At 40.7% G+C, this 25,324-nt stretch overlaps 1 protein-coding gene across 1 annotated transcript in view; it reads right to left on the bottom strand.

Moving 5' to 3' along the window:
* LOC119478264 (potassium/sodium hyperpolarization-activated cyclic nucleotide-gated channel 1) overlaps nucleotides 1-25,324 on the bottom strand; it is an 80,155-nt gene that overhangs the window by 25,123 nt on the left and 29,708 nt on the right. The window contains exons 3-5 of the mRNA XM_037752883.1: nucleotides 21,989-22,150; nucleotides 8,563-8,781; nucleotides 1,909-2,055 (exon numbers count right to left, since the gene is read on the bottom strand). Of these exons, the coding sequence (XP_037608811.1) occupies nucleotides 1,909-2,055; nucleotides 8,563-8,781; nucleotides 21,989-22,150 (528 nt within the window). The remainder of the gene's footprint in view (nucleotides 1-1,908; nucleotides 2,056-8,562; nucleotides 8,782-21,988; nucleotides 22,151-25,324) is intronic.

Here is a 25,324-nt window from a genome sequence, read left to right as displayed (position 1 = left end):
GTGCCAGCAGACACGGAGGAAAAGTAGCAAAACTACAAAATCCTGAACCAGAAGCACAGCAGAAGACAAATTAAATATTTACATTCCCCTGCAACAATATTATATTGCAAATATTGCAATTTGATTCTGATCTCATGTGAGCAAATTTCAGGAAATATTTTTTTATGCAGAACACAAGGCTGCCTTATTGGAAAATAATTATACAGAGGGAAGAAAATGAGCCACACAGACAAACACTATGTCTGTTTCTGAATCAACCTGCTTCTTCTACAGTCTCTGGGAGGAAGAGGCTGGTGAAATAATCCATAACTGACACATCTAAACAACAGTTATTCAGTGAAGTGGTGACGTAAACTAGTTCTTGTGGCCTGTTTTGCTCTGGAAAGACTCAGTTTGTTTTTATGCGTCCGTCCCATGGGCATAGCTTTCATTGTGCGACGCTGTCTCTATGCAGATTTTAACTTTGCTTGCTGTGCACGGTGGACTAAGCCTGCAGGATTTTCTGTGTAGTAAGTCATACCTTAAAATCCCTGCACCTCCCCGCGAGTGTCTGGGATCGTGCAGCAACTCCCCCCCACACCGCCGCATGGTGACTTAATGGGGCTACATGAGAGATGGTCACGATTCCTACGCTTGCTTTGCTTTTTAGTGCTCTCCTCTCTCCCATCCACCTCTACTTAATTACCCATGTAATCTGCTGATACGAGGAGGTCAGCCAGGAACTTAGAAACTTGCTACTGACTCTCAACTTCTCTCTCGTTACCTCTCTTTGTGAATAAGATACAGTATACTCAGTTGATCCTCAAGCTGTGTGGCTGTGCAGAGGCGGACTCAGGCTGTCTGAGGGGCAGGGGCGAAAGAAATTAAAGGGGCACCAGCGCGCAGAAAGTTTTCTAGCATAGGACAGCCTATATAGCACAACATTGTGTTTTCTCCACTGGAAGGCCACCCTAGAGAGCACTTTATCATGTTTTCTCTACGGGAAAGGCACCCCAGAGGTCACTGTATGACATTTTGTCTACTGGAAGGGCACCCTAGAGGGCACTTTATCACGTTTTCTCCACTGGAAGGGCACCTTAGAGAGCACTTTATTATGTTTTCTCTACTGTAAGGGCACCCTAGAGTGCACTTTATCACGTTTTCTCCACTGGAAGGGCGCCCTAGAGGGCACTTTATCACGTTTTCTCCACTGGAAGGGCACGTTAGAGAGCACTTTATTATGTTTTCTCCACTGGACGGGCACCCTAGAGGGCACTTCATCATGTTTTCTCCACTGGAAGGGCGCCCTAGAGTGCACTTTATGACATTTTCTCCCCTGGAAGGACGCCCTAGAGGGCACTTTGTCATGTTTTATCTACCATAGGGGCATCTAAGAGAGCACTTTTGCATCCCCCTCTGAGTCTAACCAGTGTGTCTGTGTATCTGTGCTACACTGCTGACTTGAAATATTAGAAATAAAAGAGCGATTGTTCAACAGCTCTGGAGATAAGGTTGTTTATCACAAGTGAAAGTGAGGCTTAGGTAATGTTTCTATGCAGAATGTTTTCATATCTTGACGGATGCTCAGTCCGGGTCCACCCAGAATGTTGAGGAGAATCCGCTTTGCCGTTTTTCTCCTTTGACCTTATAAGATGAGATGACAGTTGTTGGTATTTCATTTTCAGTTTCACTCTTCATCTTTCGGGAATAAACTCATTCATGTTCCCAAACTAAAAACCACTGTGTGACAGCTTACCTGTCAAGGACTTTTTTTTCTTCTTTTTTTTTGGATTTTGAGGTTTTATTTTTTACCTGTTCCAAAAATAAAACCCTTCAAATGGACACTCTCAAAAAGATTTCTAAATGTTGCTAAGTGAAAGAACCAACGCTTCCACTCAGTTTAAGGTCTTGAGAAAGAAGCTGTCTCACCTCTTTGAGAGGGTCGTTGAGTTCACTCAGGATGTTGTCCTCATCAAAGATTTTGCCTTGGTAGCGGTGCTCATAGTAGTCGTGGATTTTCTGCCGCATGTCCGCTGGAAGCTTGTGGAAGGACATGTATTGCTCCACTTGCTTGTACTGGAAAGGGAAAGAAATCAGATGGATATCAGTTGCTGCATGTATATGTACACCAAATATTCTAAGAAGTAATACAAGCAAGCAGAGTACACCTCCACCAAAGTGTGGTCTTCAGCGACTGTGTATTTGTGTCTCTGTATTGAGGACAAGCCGTGCTCTCACATAGTCACAGTGCCATGTCCTGGTTCTATGAGTGGGGAGGGAGGGGAGAGACAGGACGAGGGAGGCAGGTGGTGAAGGGAAGTAGGAACAAGTACAGGCTCGGGGCGATGTCAGGCCAAGGTAGCCGCTCCGATTATCTCACCCAAGCAGGAAGCCCGGTCCTAATGGCAACCCAGCTATGATCTAATGTGAACTAGCAAGGTATACCTGATATCCTGGAGAGATTTAGGAGCTGCATAGACAACAAACCAATGATTCATCATTATTTGCATAATTTCTCTTGAATATTTTGTTGTGATTTCTATATTTCTGAGCACACCAGTAGTTCAGAGTACAGTGTTGATTTCTAGCATCTGCCAAGGTGACTCCGTTCTCTTGGTTTTGTGTCCTGTTTAACTTAAAATGTATGTAAAGCACTTTGAAAATGTCTCAGTGTATGAATTATGCTATATAAGTTAACGTTCCTTGCCTACAATCCGCTAATGTAGCATCATTGCAGTTTATTGATTAGAAATATTTCACCTAACTTCATGTTCAGGGCACATTAATCAGCAAAAAAATTAAAAATTGTAAATTTCATAATCCTTTAGTAGTAATTACTGGCTTCTTTTGAACAAATAATAAAAGTGTCATAAAAGTTTTGTTATAAACCTGAATTATTTGTTATTTTTTTTGTCTTTTGTAGTTTCCTATTTTAATTCTTACTGCAAGGAAACATAGCTAACTTAAAATGTATTTACATTTACAACTACTGTAGCAACCATAATATAATCATTTTTAGGCAAAATAAGCAGTTATTTGTTATAATTTTCAGATATATCTACTACTACTGAACACTTAGAAATGAAACTAAAATCTATTTTAAGGTATATTTACTGTAAGTTAAATCACTGGTTAATCAGTTAATAGTTGTGCTTTACATAAATATTTAATATGTCTCAGTTCTCTGGATTTAGAGGGATGATTCTCCCAAAGAGTTGACGGGAATTTGAAATAAATACATCATGGTATTAAAAAGTTTCTGTTACTCACAGTACAGTACACAGGCCAGAGGAAGAGAGCGAGAGAGGGACGGAGGGAGAGGGATGGAGAAAATAGATAGAAGAAAGGATGAAATATTTTGTGGCCTCACTATCAGAAAGCCAGATGGCCTGTGACTCTACATTTTGTTCTTACTGCGCTTACGCATGGCTGGACACAGGACTCCCAGTAACCACACGTGATAACCGTCCTGTTTCTAGTCATTAATTCCATCTTAGTGGGAGTTACAATTCTGTCCACATTACCCTGAAGCCAAGTATTGACCCAAAGGAGAGGGAAACAGAGAGAGAGAGAGAGAGAGAGAGAGAATACTTCGGCTCATCTATTTTGATCAGTCCCTGTTTCCTCACACAGACGGAGACAGGGTCGTGAAAACAATCTTCCCAGCCAGGCCAAGGCCCTGACACCTGAAAATAAACACTGTCTACCTCACTGCCTCTGGTGATCACAATAGAGCGGTGGGTGAGAGCCAACAGCAGCTGTGAGGTGGTAGTCCGGTCCAGTGGCAGGGGCTCTATGCATACTTGCCAACCTTCCCCGATTTTCCCGGGAGAGTCCCGTTTTTCATCTCCCTCTCCTGGTTTCCTCCCGGGGTCACAATTCTCCCGTGTTTCTCACGATTTATGACACATTTTCTGTTTCTGGAACTGAACTATCAAATATTGATGTTGATATTTTTAAATGTAAACTAAAAACCCATCTATTTAGTCTGACTTTTATGTAGTGTTTTATAATTTTATGGTTTTATTGTTTATACTTTTTTTTATTTATCATCATCATTTCAGTGTTTATTTTACTCTATTTTGTTTAATCAACATTTTATTGCTGATCATTATTATCTCTTTTATTTTATTTTATTTTATTAAAATGTCTTTATTTTAATACAATCTGCTTATTTTGTGTAGTTTCATAATTTTTTTCTTTATTTTTATTGTTGTTTTTATTTCCTTGTATTTTATTTATCTTTTATTATCTGAAATACCCATCTTTTATTGCTTTCTTTTTCAATTTTACTTTTTATATTGGTTGTTTTAAATCCATTTTTAACATTCTACATTTTTGTCAATCATCTGTACAGCACTTTGAATTGCATTTGACTTGTTTGAAAGGTGCTGTATAAATAAAGTTTGATTGATTGATTGATTGATTGAACAGTGTGTAAAAAGCCCTATTGTTTCCACACGGACGACAATAGAACTACACCAACAGTTGTTTCATTGCGCGGCGCAAGCCGTTGGAAATAATGGGTTTTAGAGCGCAGTGATGCCGTTGTCGCGTTGTGTCTGAAAGGACCTTTAGTGAGTGAGAGACGGAGAGGACAATGGAGAGAACTAAGAGAAAGAAATACTGAAGCAGGGGCACAAATAAATAAAAACAGATGAATATTAGTTTATGCCAGAGATTCACATGCCAAGTTCAAACCAGAGGGGCGAATTATTCAGTTTTGTTATTTTCACTCTTTTAAAATCACCAGAATGCAGAAAAACAAAGTCTTAGAAACTCAAATTTTTCCCAGAGTCAGGCACTGAGCATGACATGACAAGTCCCCCGATACTTCAAGTTTGATATGTTGCCTCCAGCTTTACGTCTTTTCATAATGATGACTTGATTCCCAAATTTGTGATTTTATTGGTTCATTATCCAATTATACTTTCTAACGGAGCAATTGAGATAAATGCTGACAACATTCCTCCTCATCCATGTGTCTCTTTGTGCCTCTCTCTCTCTAGAGACAGTCACTTCTACACTCACATTGGGATGAACCATTTGGTACAAAATTAACCCACTTCTGTTCTTGCCAGTGACGCTGTAAGGCATTCCTGCTCAGCCCGAGGGGCACTTTGTTATCTGCAAAACATAACATCCCAGAGAAATATGTTTTAAGGTACCGTAAGATGCGGTAAATCCCAATCAAATATAATTTGTGTTGCAATAAAAGGCATTTGCTGTTGGTGAAGGTTCTAAGATGGGAAGGTTAGAAATGTTTCTGCTGTTTACATGAGCTCAAACGGATCGTTCTCAAATGGGTTTTACATCTATTTGTGTGTCATCTAGGGTAATGTTACAGTATTTCAGTGCAGACAAGTAATTAAGTTATGATTTAGATTACACTCTTAACCCTGTATATGAATAAGGCACAGATTATATACTGTATGTCTTAAAGCTTCAGCTGCTGAGTGACATACAGCTGTCTGCTGGTTTACAGTGATTCAGCACCAGGGCACCACAGCAGGCTGTCTAGAGACCATGCATGCTTTACACCATCACTTCCTTCCACCCCCTCCTGCTCTCTTCTTCTATGTCCTTCTCCTAGTCTGTTTCCTTCCTTTCTTTGCACTTTTTTTTCCCTTTCTCTGATTCTAAACACACGAGAGCATGAAAAACGGTTTTGCAATTTAAGTAAAACACATCGATCAGAACGATCACTGGGATCTCTTAGCTCCTCATCATCTCATAAACATCCTCTGTCTGTCCTTTGCTAAAGTCTAACTAACCTCACACCAACATCCATCTCTCCATGTTCCCAACCCTACAGCCGTGGCAGTGATAGATGTAATGACTCCAGGCTGAGCACCCTGAACTCATCCCTGCTGCTCCTCAGCCTGCTGCTTCCACTCATATGCACAGCCATGCAGCAAATCTGCCCCATAGCTGGATCTGGCTGCACACTGGGGCTCTGTTACCACAAACGTGGCATTCGCGAGCCTCGGAGTTGTCAGTTCGATGCCCGGAGGGAATGTGGAGAGGCTAAAGTGGGATGTAGACTAAGCAGATTTGCTGTGCAGCAGATGTACATCACATACTGAGCAAGACACATGTCACTGATTCAGAGAGTGACTTTGACTTGTTTGCTGTGGGCGACCCTCTGTCATGCGCTGTCTGCTGTGACATCTGAGTGTCTGGCTATGATCAATCTTAGAATTATGTTTTCAATTATGTTAAATTCAGCTCCATGTCGTGAATTAAATACCCATTCCACTAATAGTGGTGTTATTCTGCCAAGTATTTTTTCAAGTTATTTGACTTTTTCTGATCTGCTATCAGTTCTGTTGTCAATAGACCTGCTGGTTATTAGCGTGAGGATGACGTTTTTCTTTCTCTCCATCTATTAGAGGATGATGAAACTGAATAATCAGCATTCATGATCCCATTTAGGGTTAACTTCTTTATCATGAAGTTGACTAGATCAGTCTTCTCCTTGTGTGGATTTCACCATTTCCACCACTTTTGAGTTGTGGGTGGCTTTGTGCGGTAATGATACCGCAGCAATTAGTATTGTAAATTGCATGAAGGCATAAAAGCTTGTGCTCCTGATGATGAATTCTAAGTGCCATGTATAACACCACTGCAACACTGCACCAAAACCCACAGACCAGCCACATAACAGACGGGTGGTTTCCCTAGATTTTCATTGACCATGGGAGCGGCTGGCAAGGTCGTCCCGCCGTTTTAGAATGAATTGATAACGACTAAATGCTTTTATGCGCAAGGTGTAAATTAATGAAGTGGTATTTTAGCATGTCCTGTTATAGTCACGGCCAAGGTGACTCTGCCGAGTCGACGCTCTGATAAGAATCATGGAAACAACCTCCCGGCGGATAATTGATGTGTACTTTGTGCATCAGTCCAGTCCTGCCTTAGCGTGTATCTGTGTATATGCTCACATAAACACAGTCGGGCTATTCATCGATTAACTGATTGCAAGCAAAAATGTTTAACATTCACTCAATTGTGAGGATTTGCTGCTTTTCTTTGTCATATATGATAGTTAACTGTATATTTAGACTGTTGGCCAGACAAACAATTTTACATACAAAATTATTAACTGAGAAATTAATCAGTAGATTAATCGATAATGAAAACGATTGTCAGTTGCGGCCCTAATTTTTAGTCGTTGGTCTATTAAAGCTACAGTTGGTAAATAACTTTTTGCCATATTTGCTCAAACTGTCACTATATCCTGACAGTAGCCAGATAGAGCCAGATAATCTGTGAAAAAATCATGTTCCTCTGCCTCCTCCTGTACTCCTAATGGCATTTGCAACTGACGAAAAACAACCAATCATAGCCAGGGAGTCTCTAACGCAGCTGTCAATCACTGCTCGTGAAGCTCGTGAACTCCGACCAAACGGTCAAACTAGGCAGCGCTGATCATATATGAATCAAGATTCTGTTACTCTAATGTCTATTTCTCTCCTCAAATGTTTTTAGAAACACATTTTAGTGGACTGTTTAGCTGTAAAAGGAGAGTTTGCTCCGGCCGGTGGGCTGTGCTTGGCTTTGGCTTGACTGTTTTCAACTAGGGTCAAAATAGTGACATAATAATAATGACAGTTTGAGCACATATGATAAAAAGAGAACTGGATACAGCGTTGGAGGCGGGGCCCCGTTCATTCCAATGAAAGTTGCTCAGTGGCGCTTGAAGCCTAAATGGCTCGACTTCCGTCTAGAAAAAGTACCCGGCACATGGAAAATGAAAAACTGTTTCCGTTGACGCATCATGTATATTAAAAAATGTCTACATACGTACATGGTAGATGAATCAGTCAGTCTGGTGCTTACATCATCTATGTTACCGCATAAGTTAAAAGGTCAGCTCTTCATTTTAATCACAACTACGTCCTTAAGTGGATAAAGACCTATAATAGAGGACTGTAATCCCCTGAACTACCATCGCGTATGTACATTCTGCAGCGTAAGGGTAGGAAAAGTTTGGGAGTTAAAGTTCTTGCGTGCGAGCACAGAGCGCATCAGTCATGGCCGTGTGTTCTGGGAATTGCCCAGGCCCCTCAGCGGGATCACAGATGGTGGCTCGGCTGAACTGCTGGATAATCACCCTCTACGCAAAAAAAAAACAAAAAACGAATGCAATAGGGACTGAAATGAAAGAGAAGAATAAAATGTGTTCACTGGCAGCATGCAGACAATGAGGTGGCTGGTCATGTCACAGACCTCCTCACCCCGCTGGCCTTATGTGATCTGCTTGGGGGGAAGAAAATCCTCTTTCCTAGTCATCGCCCCGGATATTGTGATCTGCGAGAGCTCAACCCATTGGTCCATGGGGCCACTGAGAGAAGGCCTAATTTGTTTAAGTCGAGCTCCAATGAGCAGGATTTTATGCAGTCGGAAGGAGCAAAACCCTCAGATTAATACTTTAAGAGCATCCCACTGGTTATTAGCATTACTTACCTTCAAAACAACAAAACGTGAACGATTTGTACTTCATACAGTTACTTAATTGAAATCATCTTCTTCATAATCTCAGAGGTATTTAATATTATAATATCAGTGTTTGGTGCTTACCTTCTCTTGGTATTGCCTGCGTGAGGAGTCCAGTGATTGAATAAGAGCTGTGGCGTGGCCCACAAACATGGCGTAGCACGTGGCTCCTACAATCATGCTCAGCATGGTGATCCACAGGTCAGACATGCTGACGGGCGCCCGGGCGCCGTACCCGATGCACAGCATGTGGCTCATGGCTTTGAAGAGGGCGTAAGAGTACTGCTTACCCCAGGAAACGTTCTGCAAGGGCGAAGAGAGAGAAAGAGAGACAAAGAGGGGGTGGGGGGGGAGGGAGTTACTGCGAGGCAAAGGCAGGGAGGGAAGGCACTCCAGCAGGCAGAGGAGAAAGACAGGCGTTCCTTTGATGGATCACTGAATCTCTACCAAACACTCTGCCAACGTACTCTTCATGCCTCACATCCTAATGCCCTCACTGAGTGGCTGAACTTTCTACCTGTCTCTCTTTCTCTCAGTCTTTCAACACCCTCTCTGCATGGACCTTACCTGGCTTTGTTCACTTTCCCATTCGCCAAGGGGAGCAGAACAGCTCATTTGTGCAAGTAAAAAAACTTGCATTATTTACAGATGTCTGAGGAATTGTTTCCTCAAAAAAGCCCGGGGCAACCTTCACAGCGAGGAAAAAGGAAAGGAGGACTGGCCCTCTCTCTCTCTTTCTCTGGTTTGATTTGTGTTGTAATGGGATTCAGTGTGTTGGAGGCAGGGGAACAGATATACACAGCAAACATGCAGTCATATAACATATCAGCTTGCGGGTATAACTAGTTGAAAACGTAGTGAGTCAGATTCTCTTGAACTCTCGGGAAGTGATTTGCGCTGGGCGAGAGTCATTCCTTTCATCGTTCACGGCATGTGTTCTCCTCTCAGGGTGACGTCGTCTTGTTTGCCTTTTAACTACTGCACGATAATATCTCCAGTCGGGTTCGTGAGGCCCCTATTATCCAATAATGTGTCCAGCTGGGTTTATGAGAAGCCGTTTCATTGTCGTCCCGTCATTACTCAGGCTAAGTCGTTTGAAAAGAACCCGATCGGTCGCTGCCGGCTGGGGAGCACGCAGAGACGCAGCCGGGAAGAAGTGTAATTCTGCCGCTCGAGATTAGCTCCTAGGACTCCTCTTGTCTGTCATTAGTGTTTGACGATATGCTCTCTGAGACTGGGTTATTATGAGGCATGGATGGATGGATCGTGACAAGATGGACCCCTGGGCACAGACGCCTTAAAGGCCTCTCAGTTGCAGAGTTTTAGGATTTCTCTCAGCAGATTCAGAGGGCCCATCTTGTATCATAGCATCCTGCATAAGTGATGAGAATAAACACTCTATCTCGCTTTCTTGTAACCTCAAAGGGAATGTTTTAGGGGTCAGTATGCTTCAAGCGCAGTGCTTGTCGGATCATCAAACAGCGTCCGAAACCCCCTCTTTCCAAACCTTTTTGATATCAGAATTAAGGGGCTGGTTTCTTTAACTTAAAAAAAAAAATGCCATAATTGCGGCCACTTTTCGCAGTTATTGTCGAGGCGTGGGGAGGTAAGAAAGTAGAGAGGATTTGAACTTCTCCCTGAAGCTCTGTTTTATATTCTTCCCACAGCTGCTTCTGTCTCTTTTCAATTGTACTAATGAGTGAAACGCCATGAATTCCTTCCGGCAGAGAGTGTAGCCGTTCAGCACAGCTATGAACTAGGGCTGTCAAAGTTAACACGATAATAACGCGTTAATGCAAATACAACTTCTTTAGGCAATAAAACTACAATTTCTTTAGGCTTAGGCAAAAAAAAATACAACTTCTTTAGGCAATAAAACTACAATTTCTTTAGGTTTAGGCAAACAAAATCCCACTTGTTTAAGTTTAGGTATACACATTGTGTTTTGGGTTGAAATAACTACAAACCCAAAAACAACCACACATTGTTGGTTCCACACAGGATGCAAATTCCAGTCTCCTGGGTGAAAACCCTGTGTTTTGTGTCCCATCCATTGTCCTTGATCTCCACCCCTTATGGAGTTTCACACCGTCTATACTACAGCGCCTGACTTCCGCTTCTGCTCCCGTCATAATTACTACGGTCACTAGAGGTCGCTGTCTTTAATACCTTCTTTCGGTGATCTACCATGTGAATAGATGATAAACCTATTAGTGGGTGTACTAGGTCCCTATTGACACACATCTATGGGGCTTATAGCGACTGATAACACCTATTTAATAGCTTGACAACAGTCTAATCGGCTGAACAGAGGCTCTTATAGGACCCCTGGGGCACATTATCAGATAGTATCACTATAGAAGGCTTGAAAATGTACAGTATTACCTATATAGCATTCCAGAATTATTTTTTCCCCGCACTTTGTGTTGGTCTCAGCCTCAGGAGAGGGCATGTCTTGGTGTCAGAGGAGGATTTGGACGCCTCATTAACACAGTGCGTGTCAAATGTGTGCCTTTTTGCTCGGAGACATGCAGAATCTCCAGTGAGCAACCCGAAACAGGCCCATGGAGGCTACATTTGTGAAACCCAGTAAGCTCCTATCTGGAGACAAATGCGACAGCTCTCCGGTACAGGCCGCCGCGTAGCCACGGCAGAGTTGCTGACTCCTCCATTATAGCTTCACCTCCTGTGAACAAGAAACGCTGAGGAAAGCGCTCCATATAGAATGAAAGAAATATGAAACCTCCAGAAAATATAGTTAATCTCTGTCTTTTTGGTTCCCCATGCCACACTGTATTATAGCACATCTCATCACGTTCACACGCCGGTGCCTGCTTTTGTCACCATTCTGCTCGACTCCACGCTGTTCATCAACCGGGATTTAGCAAATGAGTAAATTCACAGCTAATCATCTGCCCTGGATGACTCACCAATTCTCATCTCCATGCTGATTAGTTTATTCTTCCAGACACTGATTAGAAAATTTGTGATAATTACATTTGACAGCTTTAATAGCAAACAGAGTCCAGTTAGTTTGTTGGCAGCTTTGATTTTTTTTCTCCAACGGGTTCAGCCAAAAAATACTGTCTTCATACAAACAACCACCATTTTTGTCCCACAATATAAACTGTAAGGCAAATATTTTGTCGCAGAAATATGTAGCGTTCTTGTATCTTACTGTGGCACACAACACATAGACTGAATAATCTATCTACACACACACAGAACAAACCCACCCGACCAAGCAACTGGCACAAATGCCATTTGTGAGGTCATGAGCCTTAGGTGTCCTTTCATATGTGTACATTCAGCCTGTGTGGTAGAGATGGGTGGGCAGCAACACTGCAGAATGTGTGTTTTGACATATTCGTATGCGTGGAGAAGCAGAGAAATGTAGTTTTGCCGGATGAAAAACAGATAAGCTCGGGGTGACTCACCGCACCTTTTGCTATTTGTACTTGTATGTGTTTGGTGCGCAGACAAACAGATCCAACGGGGGAATGTATGCACTGCATGAGCGTGTCATATAATCCTGTTGTAGTACAGGTTATATAGGGCTTGGGGATTGACGTCATATCTCGTTAGACCGTATGTCATATTTCTGATGTCGGTTTATCTATAGAGCATATGATGCAGACGGGATATTTAAAAACATATTTTTGAATGAAGATCTAAAAGGAGCTGGGAAAGTGGCCAGACATGTGTCGAGGATGTTTTCATCCGTCACAGTAACTTGCTCGCCTAAAGTTGCCTGAATAAAGTATGTACTCTATGTTGAAATTCAGCATATTGTAATTCAAGTGTTCAGAGAGAAAACTAGACCTCCTCATGGCTCTGTTATCAGGCTTTAACTAAATCTAGCCCGTGATGGAAGACTTTGACCAATCACAGGTCATTTCAGAGAGAGATCGTTCCTATTGGCTGTGCTCCGGCTGGTGGGCGGTGCTTGGTTTTTCCTCAATAGATCTCAACATGACCGGGTCACAAACTTTCTCAAACAGTACACTACAAGATGTTTCTGAAAATATTTGAGGAGAGAAATAGGCATAAATAGGCATAACAGAATATTGATTCATATTTGATCAGCTCTTACTGCTTGTTTTCCCTGATCTGTGAAATCCTGCAGATGCCATTAGGAGCACCAGAGGACACAGAGGAACATGATTTTTTTCAGATACCTGTCTCAAACACTACGGTCAGGATATAGTGACCATTTTATAAAAATAACTTTTTTAATCATATTTGCTCCATTTCTACCCACTGCAGCTTTAACTACTGTCATAATGTCATAATGAAACAAAGTCTTTTAAAGAGGTCCAGTTACATAACAAATAAGTTATTAGTACTTTTAATTGCTAATGAGTCGGATAGTATTCATTAAAAATGTCGCACTAGCAACATTTTGTCGAAATGACAGTAAAGCAGCATTGTTTGGGGGTAATGCAACAGGTTATGTGGCGTGTTGTAGAGCGTTTCTTATGAGACTAAAACATGGTAGGAGGGGGTGGAAATTTATACAAATGGCCACTGAAACTAATGTCCATCCATCCATCCATCCAACAACAACAAAACAACTTGCCTGCCACAGTAGCAGACAGTGAAAAAAAGTTAATTTCAGACCCTGGATAGAAGCCATTATCGGGTTGATTTAACTGTCTGAACTGATGTCCGTGGTTGACTATCAACAGCGGTGAACAACAGCTGTGTGCGAATTGAGACAACACTACCCTGTCAAAATTCATGCACTACACAAGTAAGTACATAGTGTGCACACAGTGTACTAACGAAAGTATCTATGCTTTGGTCAAAAGCATAGATACTAGTTCGATTCCTTGATTTTGCGTTTGTCCTGCAATTACAGTTAAGTGAGTCACAGCAGGTCTGGTGCAGTGCATAGTGATTGCATGTTTAAAGGGTAGTGAATAGATAGACAGAATTATGTATTTATTCTTTTTCTTGCCTGTTCTTTGGGGAGAGTGAGTCATTGCAGTATTAAACACCAGAAAATGCAGTTTCTACTTGTTTTTCCTATTCTCTACAATCCCCTTGATTTTAATAAGTATGGCTAACACAACAGATGTATTCAGTTTGTCCAGAGGTCTAAATATAATGAAGCCCTGGATGCAGCAAAACAAGTGACATCAGATATTACATATTCATCTCTCAGCAGCAGCTCTGCCTTTTCTTTAAAGTAACAGTGAAAAAGTGAATTCACAAACTTCATTAACACACGCATTAAAACTAGTATTCAAATCAAAGTTTCTATAATTAGACTGAGCCAAGTGTTTAACTTGTGCTTGTAATGTTTAACAACTTGCCAGCATTTGAATTCATTCGTCAAACAGTCCCGTCACAGAAGATGTGACTGGTGATGTGACCGGGAAGGCAATCGATGCTTCACCATCGTCGCTGCGTTGCGGAGTGTGACCCAGAGGCCCTGCTTGTTGTTGATACCGACGAGTCATTTATGAGACTAACAGGATGTAATGCACGGCTGTAGAGGACAGGATTTGACCCCTCGACTGCACCAGTGCTCACAGGGCAAAAAACATAAATTAGAGTTGTTACTCATCTGTACAACCACAGACCAATTTCCTTCCATATTCTTATGAAAATTAAACATTGTAGAATGTGTGTGCATGTGTAGATTTTCCATTTTTAATATGTTTTGGTGTCATACTCCATCGTATTTTTGTGTTTTTCATTTCCATGTTTCATTCCAGGTAAATGCTGCCCTTTAAAACGAATGAGCACAAACATCCGCATTAACTGTTTTTAATTACTCAATCATATAACTCTCTAAAACCCCGACAAGCTGTCCCATGCATGGAAGGAAAAAAAATGATGCACAATATTCATTTTTCAATTACGTAATCAAACTACAAGCTGTTCTCGCTGGGAGTGCACAGAAGGCACGGCAGTCTTTGAACACATAAGCGAGGGCGTGCAGGGGTCCGCCGGCCTGCATGACCACCAAACTGTAAGTTGGCAACAAAAGCACTCGCAGCGGTAGATCTCAGTGTGAAGGTTGTGCTTTTCTCTGTCTCCAACATTTTCAACAGTCCTGATGAATGATGCATCTTGGACTGCCAAAGCTTTCAACAGTTTTCTCCTGTTATTGTTTTTCTTTTTGTTTTTTGCAGAGGTCTCCCTTTCTTTCCTCACGGTTGTAAGTTTGAGTTGTTAGTGGGGTTGCAACTAATGTGCTTTGTAATACATTTACTTCCCTCATTATTTTCTTTATCGCTTAATAAATAACGACATTTTGTCACCTTGGTAGAAGCCCTGTCTTTCCTACTTTCTCTAAAGGGTAATGGATTCCTGTCTACAATAACAACAACAAGAGTCGCACTTTGAGGAGTGAGGGAACTTCTGCTTTTTCTTTTGGTATCTAATCATGTGCAACTTAGTAAGCAGAGGCCACTTTCACTGAGCACACCCTCAATCAGAAAGGTTAAACTAAACAAGGAAGCAGCCTGTTTTGTGTCTGGTATGGAGAAACTGTACTGCACTCTCTCCAGATGGCTGTAGCCTCCATGTAGGGCTGCACAATTGAAAATCAAAAATGAATCGCGATCACGATTTTGGCTTGTCACAATTAAATAAACATGATAGAATGTGTGCTCCGCTACTAGAAAACTCATGCATAAATTAATAAAAATGAGTATTAAGCAATGGTAAATTATAATGCTATCATGATGCATCAAATGTAATCATGTAAAATTAAGTTTTCATCGAAAAACTTGAACAAGTCCAGTTGTTTGAAGGAGATATTTCATAGCAATATATAATTGATAATAAAGAGGGAATTATGACTTATGAATTATAATTATGTTTAACTTCCTAACACTAGCTCTAAGCAGCTTATAATATATAATTAGAACTACTAATGACAAGATTTTTTTAATTAAAGCAACTATTTAAAAATATTATTTTCTTATCATTTATATTGTGTGTTTTTATGCAAATAACAATAGATGACAAAAACAAAGTAAAAGGATAACATTTAGAATTTGTGATGGTTGTAATGTCGCACAACATGGAAGTGAAAACTCTGTTTATTTAAATGTGAAATTGCAATAACAATATTTTGTCTCTGAAATCTATAAATAATCGTGATAATAATTGTGATCTCAATATTGATCAAAATAATCATGATTATCATTTTGCCCATAATCGTGCAGCCCTACCTCTATGTATAACAAAAGTGATCTTGTCAAACTTATAACTCAGCACCACTGTTGTCGAGTGCTATTCTCAGCAGCCGTACTCCACATCTTGACATTTCAGGTGGAAATCCTCCCGCATTTCTGAATAAAGAAAGATTGAAATCTCCTATTATCAGCAAAGACTCTCTAGGAGGGGTGGAGAATAACACACACACAACAATGTCAACCAACCGATTGTTTCTCTGCACAAAATAATTAAGAAAGCCACAGCTGTTCACATCAGGGGAAAAAAAATAGTTCACTCAGATGAAACCTGTCCTCATGTTGAGGGAAGCGCCATCAGAGAGGAGAGATATAAAAGAAAGTTTGATTAATTCATAAACTCTGGACTGAGCCCGGCTGCTGGAAGTGACTCATTCAGAGGATGGAGAAGAAAGAGATGGGAAAATAGTGGGTGGTCCGGGGATAAGAGAGGCTGAAGGGTGGTTATGCATGGTTAGGCCGGGCCTGTCTGTTTTGTTTTTGTCTGTCTACCTACAGTATCCGTCTATCTGTCTAGCCCTGAATCTCCCTGAGACACGAATCCTCAGCAGGCTACTGCTCGGCTGTCCGTCTCTTTGATATAGAGAGCACACAAACACTCACAAAACACACACATGTTCCCCCGTGCTCCTATATCTTTACACTGTACATGCAGACAAAAGCAACGTCCCATCACCCCTCTCAGCCGAGCCGACGCAGCGACAGCACCATTATCTTGTCTGGTGATTAAGTAAATGCAGCCTCTAAAGAGTAAGAAGCTACTTTCAGGCCATTAGTCAACAAGATAACAGTCCTACACCCGGTGCTGCACCACTCAGCAGTATCTGCAGTCCTCGATGGCCCCACTCTTCTTCTCACAGCTGGAGACAGAACGTACCAACGACAGAAACTGAACCGTGACGCAATCAAGAGTTTAAAAAGCAGACGTTCTTGAGGCAGCTTCAAGACAAAGAAGCGACCTTCGAATGCGACATTCACCTGACAGTCCGCTCTCCCGACAGCCCGGAGAATCTCATTAGGTATTTAAACAGGAGGGGAGATATCTTATCAAGATTCTGAGCCCATGAACACTAATGCATTGCGATGGTGTGAGAAGAGGAATCCCAAATGTGGGCAGGGCTTTTCACTTTGGATTTGCCAGACCGCAGTCAGCACACAGGCCTCGACTCCTGCGAGGATCCACAGGGAAGAGAATCCACAAATTGCTCATTCTACCACATCACAGTCAGTAGCACTATGTTAGCTGCTGACATCCTACAGGACCAATCACATACGCAAAGATTTAGCCTCCAATGTGTCTCATTTAGGGCTGTAACTAACGATCATTTTCATCAATTATTTTTCTGGATTGATTGTGTTCTGCGCACTTAGGTCCAATGCGAGTACTCAGTCATCAAAACTGAGGAGAAATCAATATAGAAAGCAAGCTGGAAATTAAATTGAATTGCTGAATGGTTCCTGTTTTGTTTCATCCTCAGTTTTTTTTTTGTGATATGTTGAATCTGTTGAGCTTCGTTTGTATTTCAACACAAGAAGTGCAATTGCGAACTGCATTTCCTAAGTGTACTTGCATTAAAGCCATAGACTGTATATAAGAAGTGGACGTAGTCAGCGAGACGTCACCCACTGGTTTGTGGACTGTCATTTTGAAGACTCGAGTTCGGCATTTTGGCCGTCGCCATGTTGTTTTATTTGCAACCAGAAGTGTCACGAGAGGGTGAAGCTATGTACAACCAAATGCTGAATAAGACATTTTCAGTTGACCAAAATGTTACAGTTAACTTTCATGAACTGAAAACACACTGTGAAACGGTTAAAGTTGTAAGACAAAAACACGGACAACTCCCAGAGTTGGTAGCGACCTGTCAATCACAAGGTAGCCCCGCCCTAAAGCATCCCCTGCTTTATGGTTTATTTGACTCTAAATGGGACCATAATTTACTAAATGAACATCATGCTGTATTGAAGAAGACTTGAAACTAGCAATTGAGACCATAAACTCATGTTTGCAATGTTTGGTAATAAATCAAGTGAGAAGTAGGCTCATTTTCTCATAGACTTCTATACAATCACTTCTTTTTGCAACCAGAGGAGTCGCCCCCTGCTGGCTATTAGAAATAATGCAAGTTTAAGGCACTTTAGCATTGGCTTTACTTTTCAGATGTTTTCAGACGGTTGGCCCACTGGTTAAAAAGCACAGATGTGTTATCTTTAATGTAATTATTGGGATTATCTGTTGTTTAACATTTGCCCTGAAGAAGGTCTAGTGACCAAAATGTAGGCTCTTTGATTAAATACATGTATTCTACATGTTTATCTTACTTTTTTTTACATTTAGTTACAGATTGTTGAATGCGACTCTCGTGTGTGCATTTATGTGATTTGGGAGACTTTTTTTGAAGTTGAAGTGCTGGACATTTATACACACAGGAAGCTTTTCAAGAGCAGATATAATTAGAATGAACGAATAAATCTGGAAATATCCACGTTGAATGCTGACATTTATTCAAGTTGGGTTGTATTAATTGGCAAAATAGTTTTACATTTGTTCAAATCGGTTGGTATTTGTTGCTGGATTAGAAAATGCATTTGTAAAACATCATAGACTACTCACAAAACAATCGTCGAACATATTCTGTTTACAGTGAAAGACAACAGACAAACTTTCCTTTGAGAAGCTGGAACCAGAGAATGTTTGGCTCTTCAAAATCATTGCAGATTCATTTCTCTGTCTATCGACTAATCGATCAATCCGCTAATCCTTTCAGCAGCCTGAACGCTGTCACAATCAGTATTCTCATACCTGAACACAAGAAGCAAAAATGCACTAGATTCATGAAATATATGGTAATCCTAATCCAAGAAGTTGTGAAAGTGCTGAGATGTGAAAGCATTATTGTCCCTTCAGACTCCTGAACAGACGAACTCTGTGAGGTTCTATATATAGGTGTGCTAGACTCAGCTGCAGTCACAACGTGTCACTAGAAACTTTATATCTGTGAGCAGCTGGGACGTATCTCTGTAATGTTGTTTCGACATACTGCATACAAATGATTCTAGTCTCATTTTACCAGTCGTCACAGCTGTGTAGCTCACCTATAAGTGTCCAGCAGGCAGGTATCCGACAGCTTATTAGCTCCATGTTTCAAAGGCCCTTTTGCAATCCCCAGCTATGACTATAGATTTCAACGGTGCAAATGATCCCGCCACACAGGGGGGGCAGCTAATTAGCCTTCTACATCATCCCCATTTCCTATCGATTTGCATACGAGAAGGGGAATATAGCCGATTCAAGTGCAAGGACACGTTTATAATTAAGCTCAGTGATTAATATGAATCCAGAGCAATGTTGATCAGAGGTGCTGCAGTAAATGAAGGAGCTGTTTGCCCAGTTTTGTGAACATAACCATTAGCAAGGCTGAATTGTGACTGTTATGTGGGAAATTATACCACTGCAAATTCATTTCGGTGCAAGCAGAGATGGATAATGTCTGCTCGGGATGAATAACACATGTTAGTTGGGCAACTCATTGCCTTAAAGTACAAAATAAGAGTCGGGTACAGGGCTGTGATGTTGAGGAAAGCTGATATTTGCACCTCGAGTCTGATGCCTCTAAGCAGTCAGTATGCATGTGGAGTGCAGAAATGTTTGTCAGAGAGAGGGAGATGAGAGGGCCGAAGAGTTCCCCGGGCGACCATTTACAATCAGCATTTACCCAGGAGGCCCATACACACTTCTACACTATCACATGGCTCCCAGACGAGCAACCACAGTTCGTTTGACCTCAGCTCAGAGAGAGAGAAAGACGAGCACATACAGAGGGGACCACATAGATCTCAAACTAGGCAAATATCTTTTTTTTAGACTTCCACATAGACTTTGGAGATTTCTTTCACGCATTAAGGCTCAGTTTTAAAGCCTGAGTGAAGACAATGGCATCATATGAAACTAGAAAACCTGTTGAATCCATTGGTGCCAACTATGTCATACTAGATTGTCGGGAAGAAGGCTAAATAACGCTCCAAATGCTAAATTTTGGTGAGGAAATAACTGTCATTAACTATGGACAATCATGCAATTAATCACAATTAAATATTTTAATCGATTGTCAGCCCTAATTGTAGCATTATGTACATAATTTACATATTACATACTCCTTTATTTCTATTTTTCTTTTATATAAGAGCAAATGTAAGGTCCCAAATTCCCTGGCGGGGATTAATAAAGTATTTGTGATTCTGATAATAATTATTCTGCAGATCATTTTCTCGATTAATTATATGAAATGTCAGAAAATTGTGAAAAAATTTACATTATAATTTCCTAGAGAATTTCATGTTTTTGTCCAACCTACAGTCCAAAACCAAAGACATTCCTTTTACTATCACATAAAACAAATGTGAGCATATTTTTTATGCAAAATGCAGTGCCTGTGAGGGTTTCTGGACAATATTTGTCATTGTTTTGTGTTGTTAATTGATTAATTGATTCCAATAATAAATATATACATACATTTGCATAAAGCAGCATATTTGCTTAAAAAAAGTTAAGAAAAGTGCAATATGTGTAAATACTATGAAACAATAAGACAAGAATAAAAACAGCTCATTGCTGTTACACTGCCACTGGTATTCATGCACTGTAGTAATATTTGGTTAAACAACTGTCTCACTGCCTCTTTAAGCTCTGTTTCTTTGTCGATTGGCAGATCGATAATGTACCTGCAACAATGTCCCGAATGAAATCTACCTGCACCTCTTATTTATAGATAGACTCCTGCTCCAAATTAGTCCGACACTACTGTATATGAAAACAAAACACCAAGAGAGAACAAGACCAAGTCTGTATTTTTATGTTTTTAAAAATGCTCATTATAACTGCAGCATTTTCTTTATCAATACACCTGCAATTATCAGAAATACTATATTTTTCATATAGTTTTACGCAGGGTCTGAAATTAACCTTTTTCACTTCCTGCTACTGTGGCAGATAAGTATTTATTTTTTTATCTGCCACTCAGAAATTTGATCTGCCACTTTTGAAATCTCTGCGCTAAATGAAGGAATAACATTTTAGATCTGAAGTCATACAATGTTTGATATATTTTATAGAAAAAACATTATATGCATGGTAAATCACAGTGTTCGATTTACACTGTAGCTTCTGGGGGAGCCCTGTTTTTGGTGGGGAGGAGGTTACTGTACACAGTACTTTACTGTACTTTGTTATTGTCATCTATAGTGGTTATTTGCATAAAAACACACAATTTAAATGATTATGATTATTTAAATATTTGCTTTGATTAAAACAAATATTGGTAAGTTGTTATGAAGTTAAACAGGTCATAATTCCCCCTTTAATATCTATTTTATATTGCTGTGAAAACATTTCCTACAAAAAAAAATGGATTTATTCAAGGTTCTCGACAAAAACTTAATTTTACGAAATTACATTTGAATACATCATGATAACGTTGTAATTTACCTTCACCCAATTGTCATTTTGCTGTGCAGACATGAACGTCTCATAATAATAACTGAATGGCACCTCCATTAACGTTAGTAGCTCCATTATTTATTCGAGCAGGACTGTGCTGCCCACCGGCTTGTAACAGCTAACGTTACGAACACTCATCCTGTTGATTTCAGCACGGATTTGTTGTTCACAGTGAGGCATTATCAGGGAAAAATAGGGTGCGCCCTTCAGCTTTTTTTTCTCTCCGCCGTGGCTCCGGTCCAAAACAAACTGAAACATGATACGGCGTGTAACTGTGGGGAAAGCATCAAAAAGAGGAATCGATGGTCACGGAGGCATGAGATGCCAAGAAAGCGGACAAGTACGGTTCTCTATTCCCATCACTAGCATTTCCCCTACCTGCCAAAGTGGCGGGTGTCCTGATGATTTCACCCGCCACTGCCAACAATTTACCCGCATTTGGCGGGTGCTAATTTCAGACCCTGGCTTTACATTTGGCAAACACATCGGTTAGTCCTCATCTTAAAAACCTTTCCTCTTGTACCGCTAAAAGTGACAACATACTGTTTGAACATAGGTCAAACTCTTATCATACTGCACTGTAACACTAGGACGGACTAGTCCTATACTGCAATACAATAACAATGCTGTTTCTTTATTTCCTTGCCTTCTACAAAGGTCATCAGATGTGTTTTTTTTGCAGCTTTAGCCTCAGTTTTTTTTAAAACACAAAATCAACTATTTAGCCATGGCATGCAAAATTGCTTTTACATATACCAAGTGTCAAAATAACAAACAAAAGAGAAGAGTGTGTAATACTTACAACCATACCGTTTAGGGACACCCAGCAGTCAGGGGGGAAGTCTTGGAGGAGAGGCACCAGATACTGGAGGCAGCCATCCCAGTGACACAGAAGCAGCATCATCCCTATCAAATTAAATATTCTTACCACTGCACTAGCCAGGTCATAGGTCATATGGAAGATCTGCCAAAGAGAAGGAGAGAGAGACACAGACAGACCTCGGTTAGACCTCTTTAGCATCTCTTTTGTTGTGTGAAAATGCACGTTCAGATTCTGATCATGTTCAAGTATGAAACTCCGAGCAGGAAACAGACAGACAGCGGATTTAGATCCGTCAGTGTCTCTGAAACATCACATGCGTTGGTGTTTCAGAGATACAAAAAGAGATATATATTTTCAAAGATAAAAAGATACTTTAAACGTTCACAAAAGTACAAAGTCACCTTTGAAGTGGAGGGCATGGTGCGCCTGTTTGGCCACCAGATATTTTGGTTGCCGCCAGTGATCATGTATGTGTGGGCGTGTGTGCATCTCACACAGATGTTGAGCTGCATAATTCAACATGGCAGCTTTCCAAAACAAACTGACCAGTGGAGGAAATACGCACATACAGTACATCAGCACAGAGCAGGTAATGCAGAGCGAGCGAGGTGAATGAGAATGATAAAGGGAGTGCATGCATGTGGAATAATCAGCCGGTACGTGTGTTTAAAAACCGTGAGCTGGTGTGGTGTTATTTCATCAGAGCAGGAAATATCAGAATAGAAAGTCATCAGCAGGGTGAGTGAGCATATGTGCGATGTGCAGCGGTTTCATTCACATTCGATCTGGGCGAAGAGAATGGACTCACGCCCGGATGGCTGAGGCACTAATTCAGAGCGTCTCATTAGCATGAGAAACCCATTACTTCTCTCCAGGTTAGTTATTCCATAATCGCCCTCACACGGAAGCTAAATTTCTCCCTCTACAAAAGTTAAATATGGAGAATAAGATTGGTGATTACTGATTGGTGGGTTTTGCATAATAAAACCTGCGCCATTTGCCAATTTGTTGAATGGAAGATTTCAAGTAATTAGTATCTATTTTTAAGTTTACGGCTTGACATTCTCTGTAAACTGCCCATTCGACTTATCATGTACTTATTATATCAAGTGTAACGACCATTTAATCGGGCCTCGGGGGACGGTATGCCACACTGTCATGAGGTTAAAATAAATCACACAAAGTGGGAAATTGTAAACTAGTTGTTTTTCTCCACTAGCGATGAAAAGTTTGAGCAGTGTTTCAAAGTTGTAAGTGAAAAAAATATTTGGTTCTTGAAGTAATAAATGGACTAAAATGATGCCTGACTGTAAAAGAGAGGTATAGAATGTACATTTAACTAAGATCTATTGAAATATTTTACTTAAATTAGAGCAGAAATTAGTAATACTTTGTTACATTAAACATTTGAAAGTGAAATTTGTTTTTGAAAAGCTAAACGCCAACAAATATACATACATATTTATTTATTTTTTTCAATAAATTTAGACTTTTGGACTTTACAACACTCTGGAGTTATTGGAAACGTTAAGATAACACGAGTCACAAATAAACCTACGTGGCCACCACTGGAATCTAATTTTACAAATACTATAATACTAATAATATTAGTGTAGCCTGATTTTTATCTGCAACTGTGCAAAATACCAGGTTCAATCAGAATGTGGCCTACTAAGTAGCAAAAAAATATATATTTTTAAATAATTTTATATAGACTTTTATCCAGTAAGTGTGTTATTATGATTTTTGTTATACATGTGCAAATCTAATTTTGACAACCTCAGACGCCCTGTGATCTTTGGCGCTGTATTTTGGTGTTACCTGCCTTTTATTTTTTCTCCTTAGTTCTATTTTTACTTTTTCTGGCTTATATACTTCAGAGTTTGGAAAAAAAATACTGACCACTTTTGACCAGATTGCAAGGGCTACTTATTTCCTCTTCTCATAGAGTGCAATCACTCCAGAAAAGACAGAGAGCCTGAGCATGGACTTCATGTTGTGCTGACATGTGTTCTGGCATAATTATGAACCAGTTTGCCATTAAAACCCAGGTGTTTAAAAAGCTCTTTGAATCCACATCCCCCCCGGCTCTATTGTGACTGTCCTGTAACCTTTCTGCACAAAGGACAGTGTCCACGCACACAACAGATGAGAGAACAAGAGGCTGAGCTGATGCTCAGATCCCTCTATGGTTCATCTCATCCACAGGGAGATACAGTGCACTGCCCTCACAGGCTAAAATTAGCCTCTAGCTTACAGGACGGCTGTCTCAATGCACCCAGTATCTCCCCTCTGCTGCCTACATCTTTTCTTCTTAATTTAGCAGTGCTCTCTCTCCCTCTGTTGGGTGTGTGTGTCTTCACATTCATTATAGTTTGGTGACATAACAGGAGAGAACAACAGGCACAGGGCAAGACAAAGAGAGAACGGGGGAGACGGAAACAAAGACAGAAAGGTGACTAATAAAGGTATACATTCTTGGAGGATTGCAACAAGACTGGAAAACAGAAAGTAGCTCTTTGGTCCCTCTTTGAATTGCAAATGATTCACAGCAGGCAGAAATAGAAAAAAGGGTCGACTGCTTGTCTGCACTTTCCTCCTTCAGCTAAAGCATAATCGAAAAACACAACAAAAGAGACTGAAAAAATGGGGGGCGCAGAGTTTAGCGAGCGATAAGGTGGCGGTGGCGGGTTGTGAAGGTTGCAGAGAGGTTTTATGAATTCCCAGGGACCGTTTCACTTTGCTGGGAAGCCTCTGCGACCTCTGGGTCACCCAGAGAAACTCATTAACACAATGTGGGATTTGTTTGGGTTTGTATTTCATGGGCACCGGTTTGAAAAGTCGGCAGGTAGCCACGAGGTATTAGTCTAATAATAGAGCTCTTAATAATCGGGGCTCCAGGTGTAGATCACCGGTCAGGTCACAGGATTAGACAGGATAACCTTCACTGTGATGTAGGGATATATGAGGATACATTTTAACCATTTGAAACAGTGAGGTGTTGCAGTTGTTACAACTGCTGAAATACACTCTATTAGAGCTAAAACAATGTCTCTATATAGCACTTTATTTGTTATAATGCAAGAAACAAGAGAAGAAGTGAAGAAAGAAACATGCAAGACCCTGCTTCTTTTTGGTCTGATGTGTCGCTGAGCTGTTCCTTCATCAATTTGTCACTTTGATTTTGTCCCACTCTGTTTGTGCTGATTCATGTAATTTCAAAGTCCAGTCTAATATATAATCCAACACCGCTACGTCCTCGGTGCGGTGTTTGTGAGTTTGCATGATTGTGCCATATGTCGAGAGGCTCCTGTG

This window comes from Sebastes umbrosus, chromosome 19, assembly GCF_015220745.1.
Source record: "Sebastes umbrosus isolate fSebUmb1 chromosome 19, fSebUmb1.pri, whole genome shotgun sequence".
Classification (NCBI taxonomy): Eukaryota; Metazoa; Chordata; class Actinopteri; order Perciformes; family Sebastidae; genus Sebastes; species Sebastes umbrosus.
Note: the sequence above shows the minus strand (reverse complement) of the source record. Positions and strands in the feature narration are given on the sequence as shown.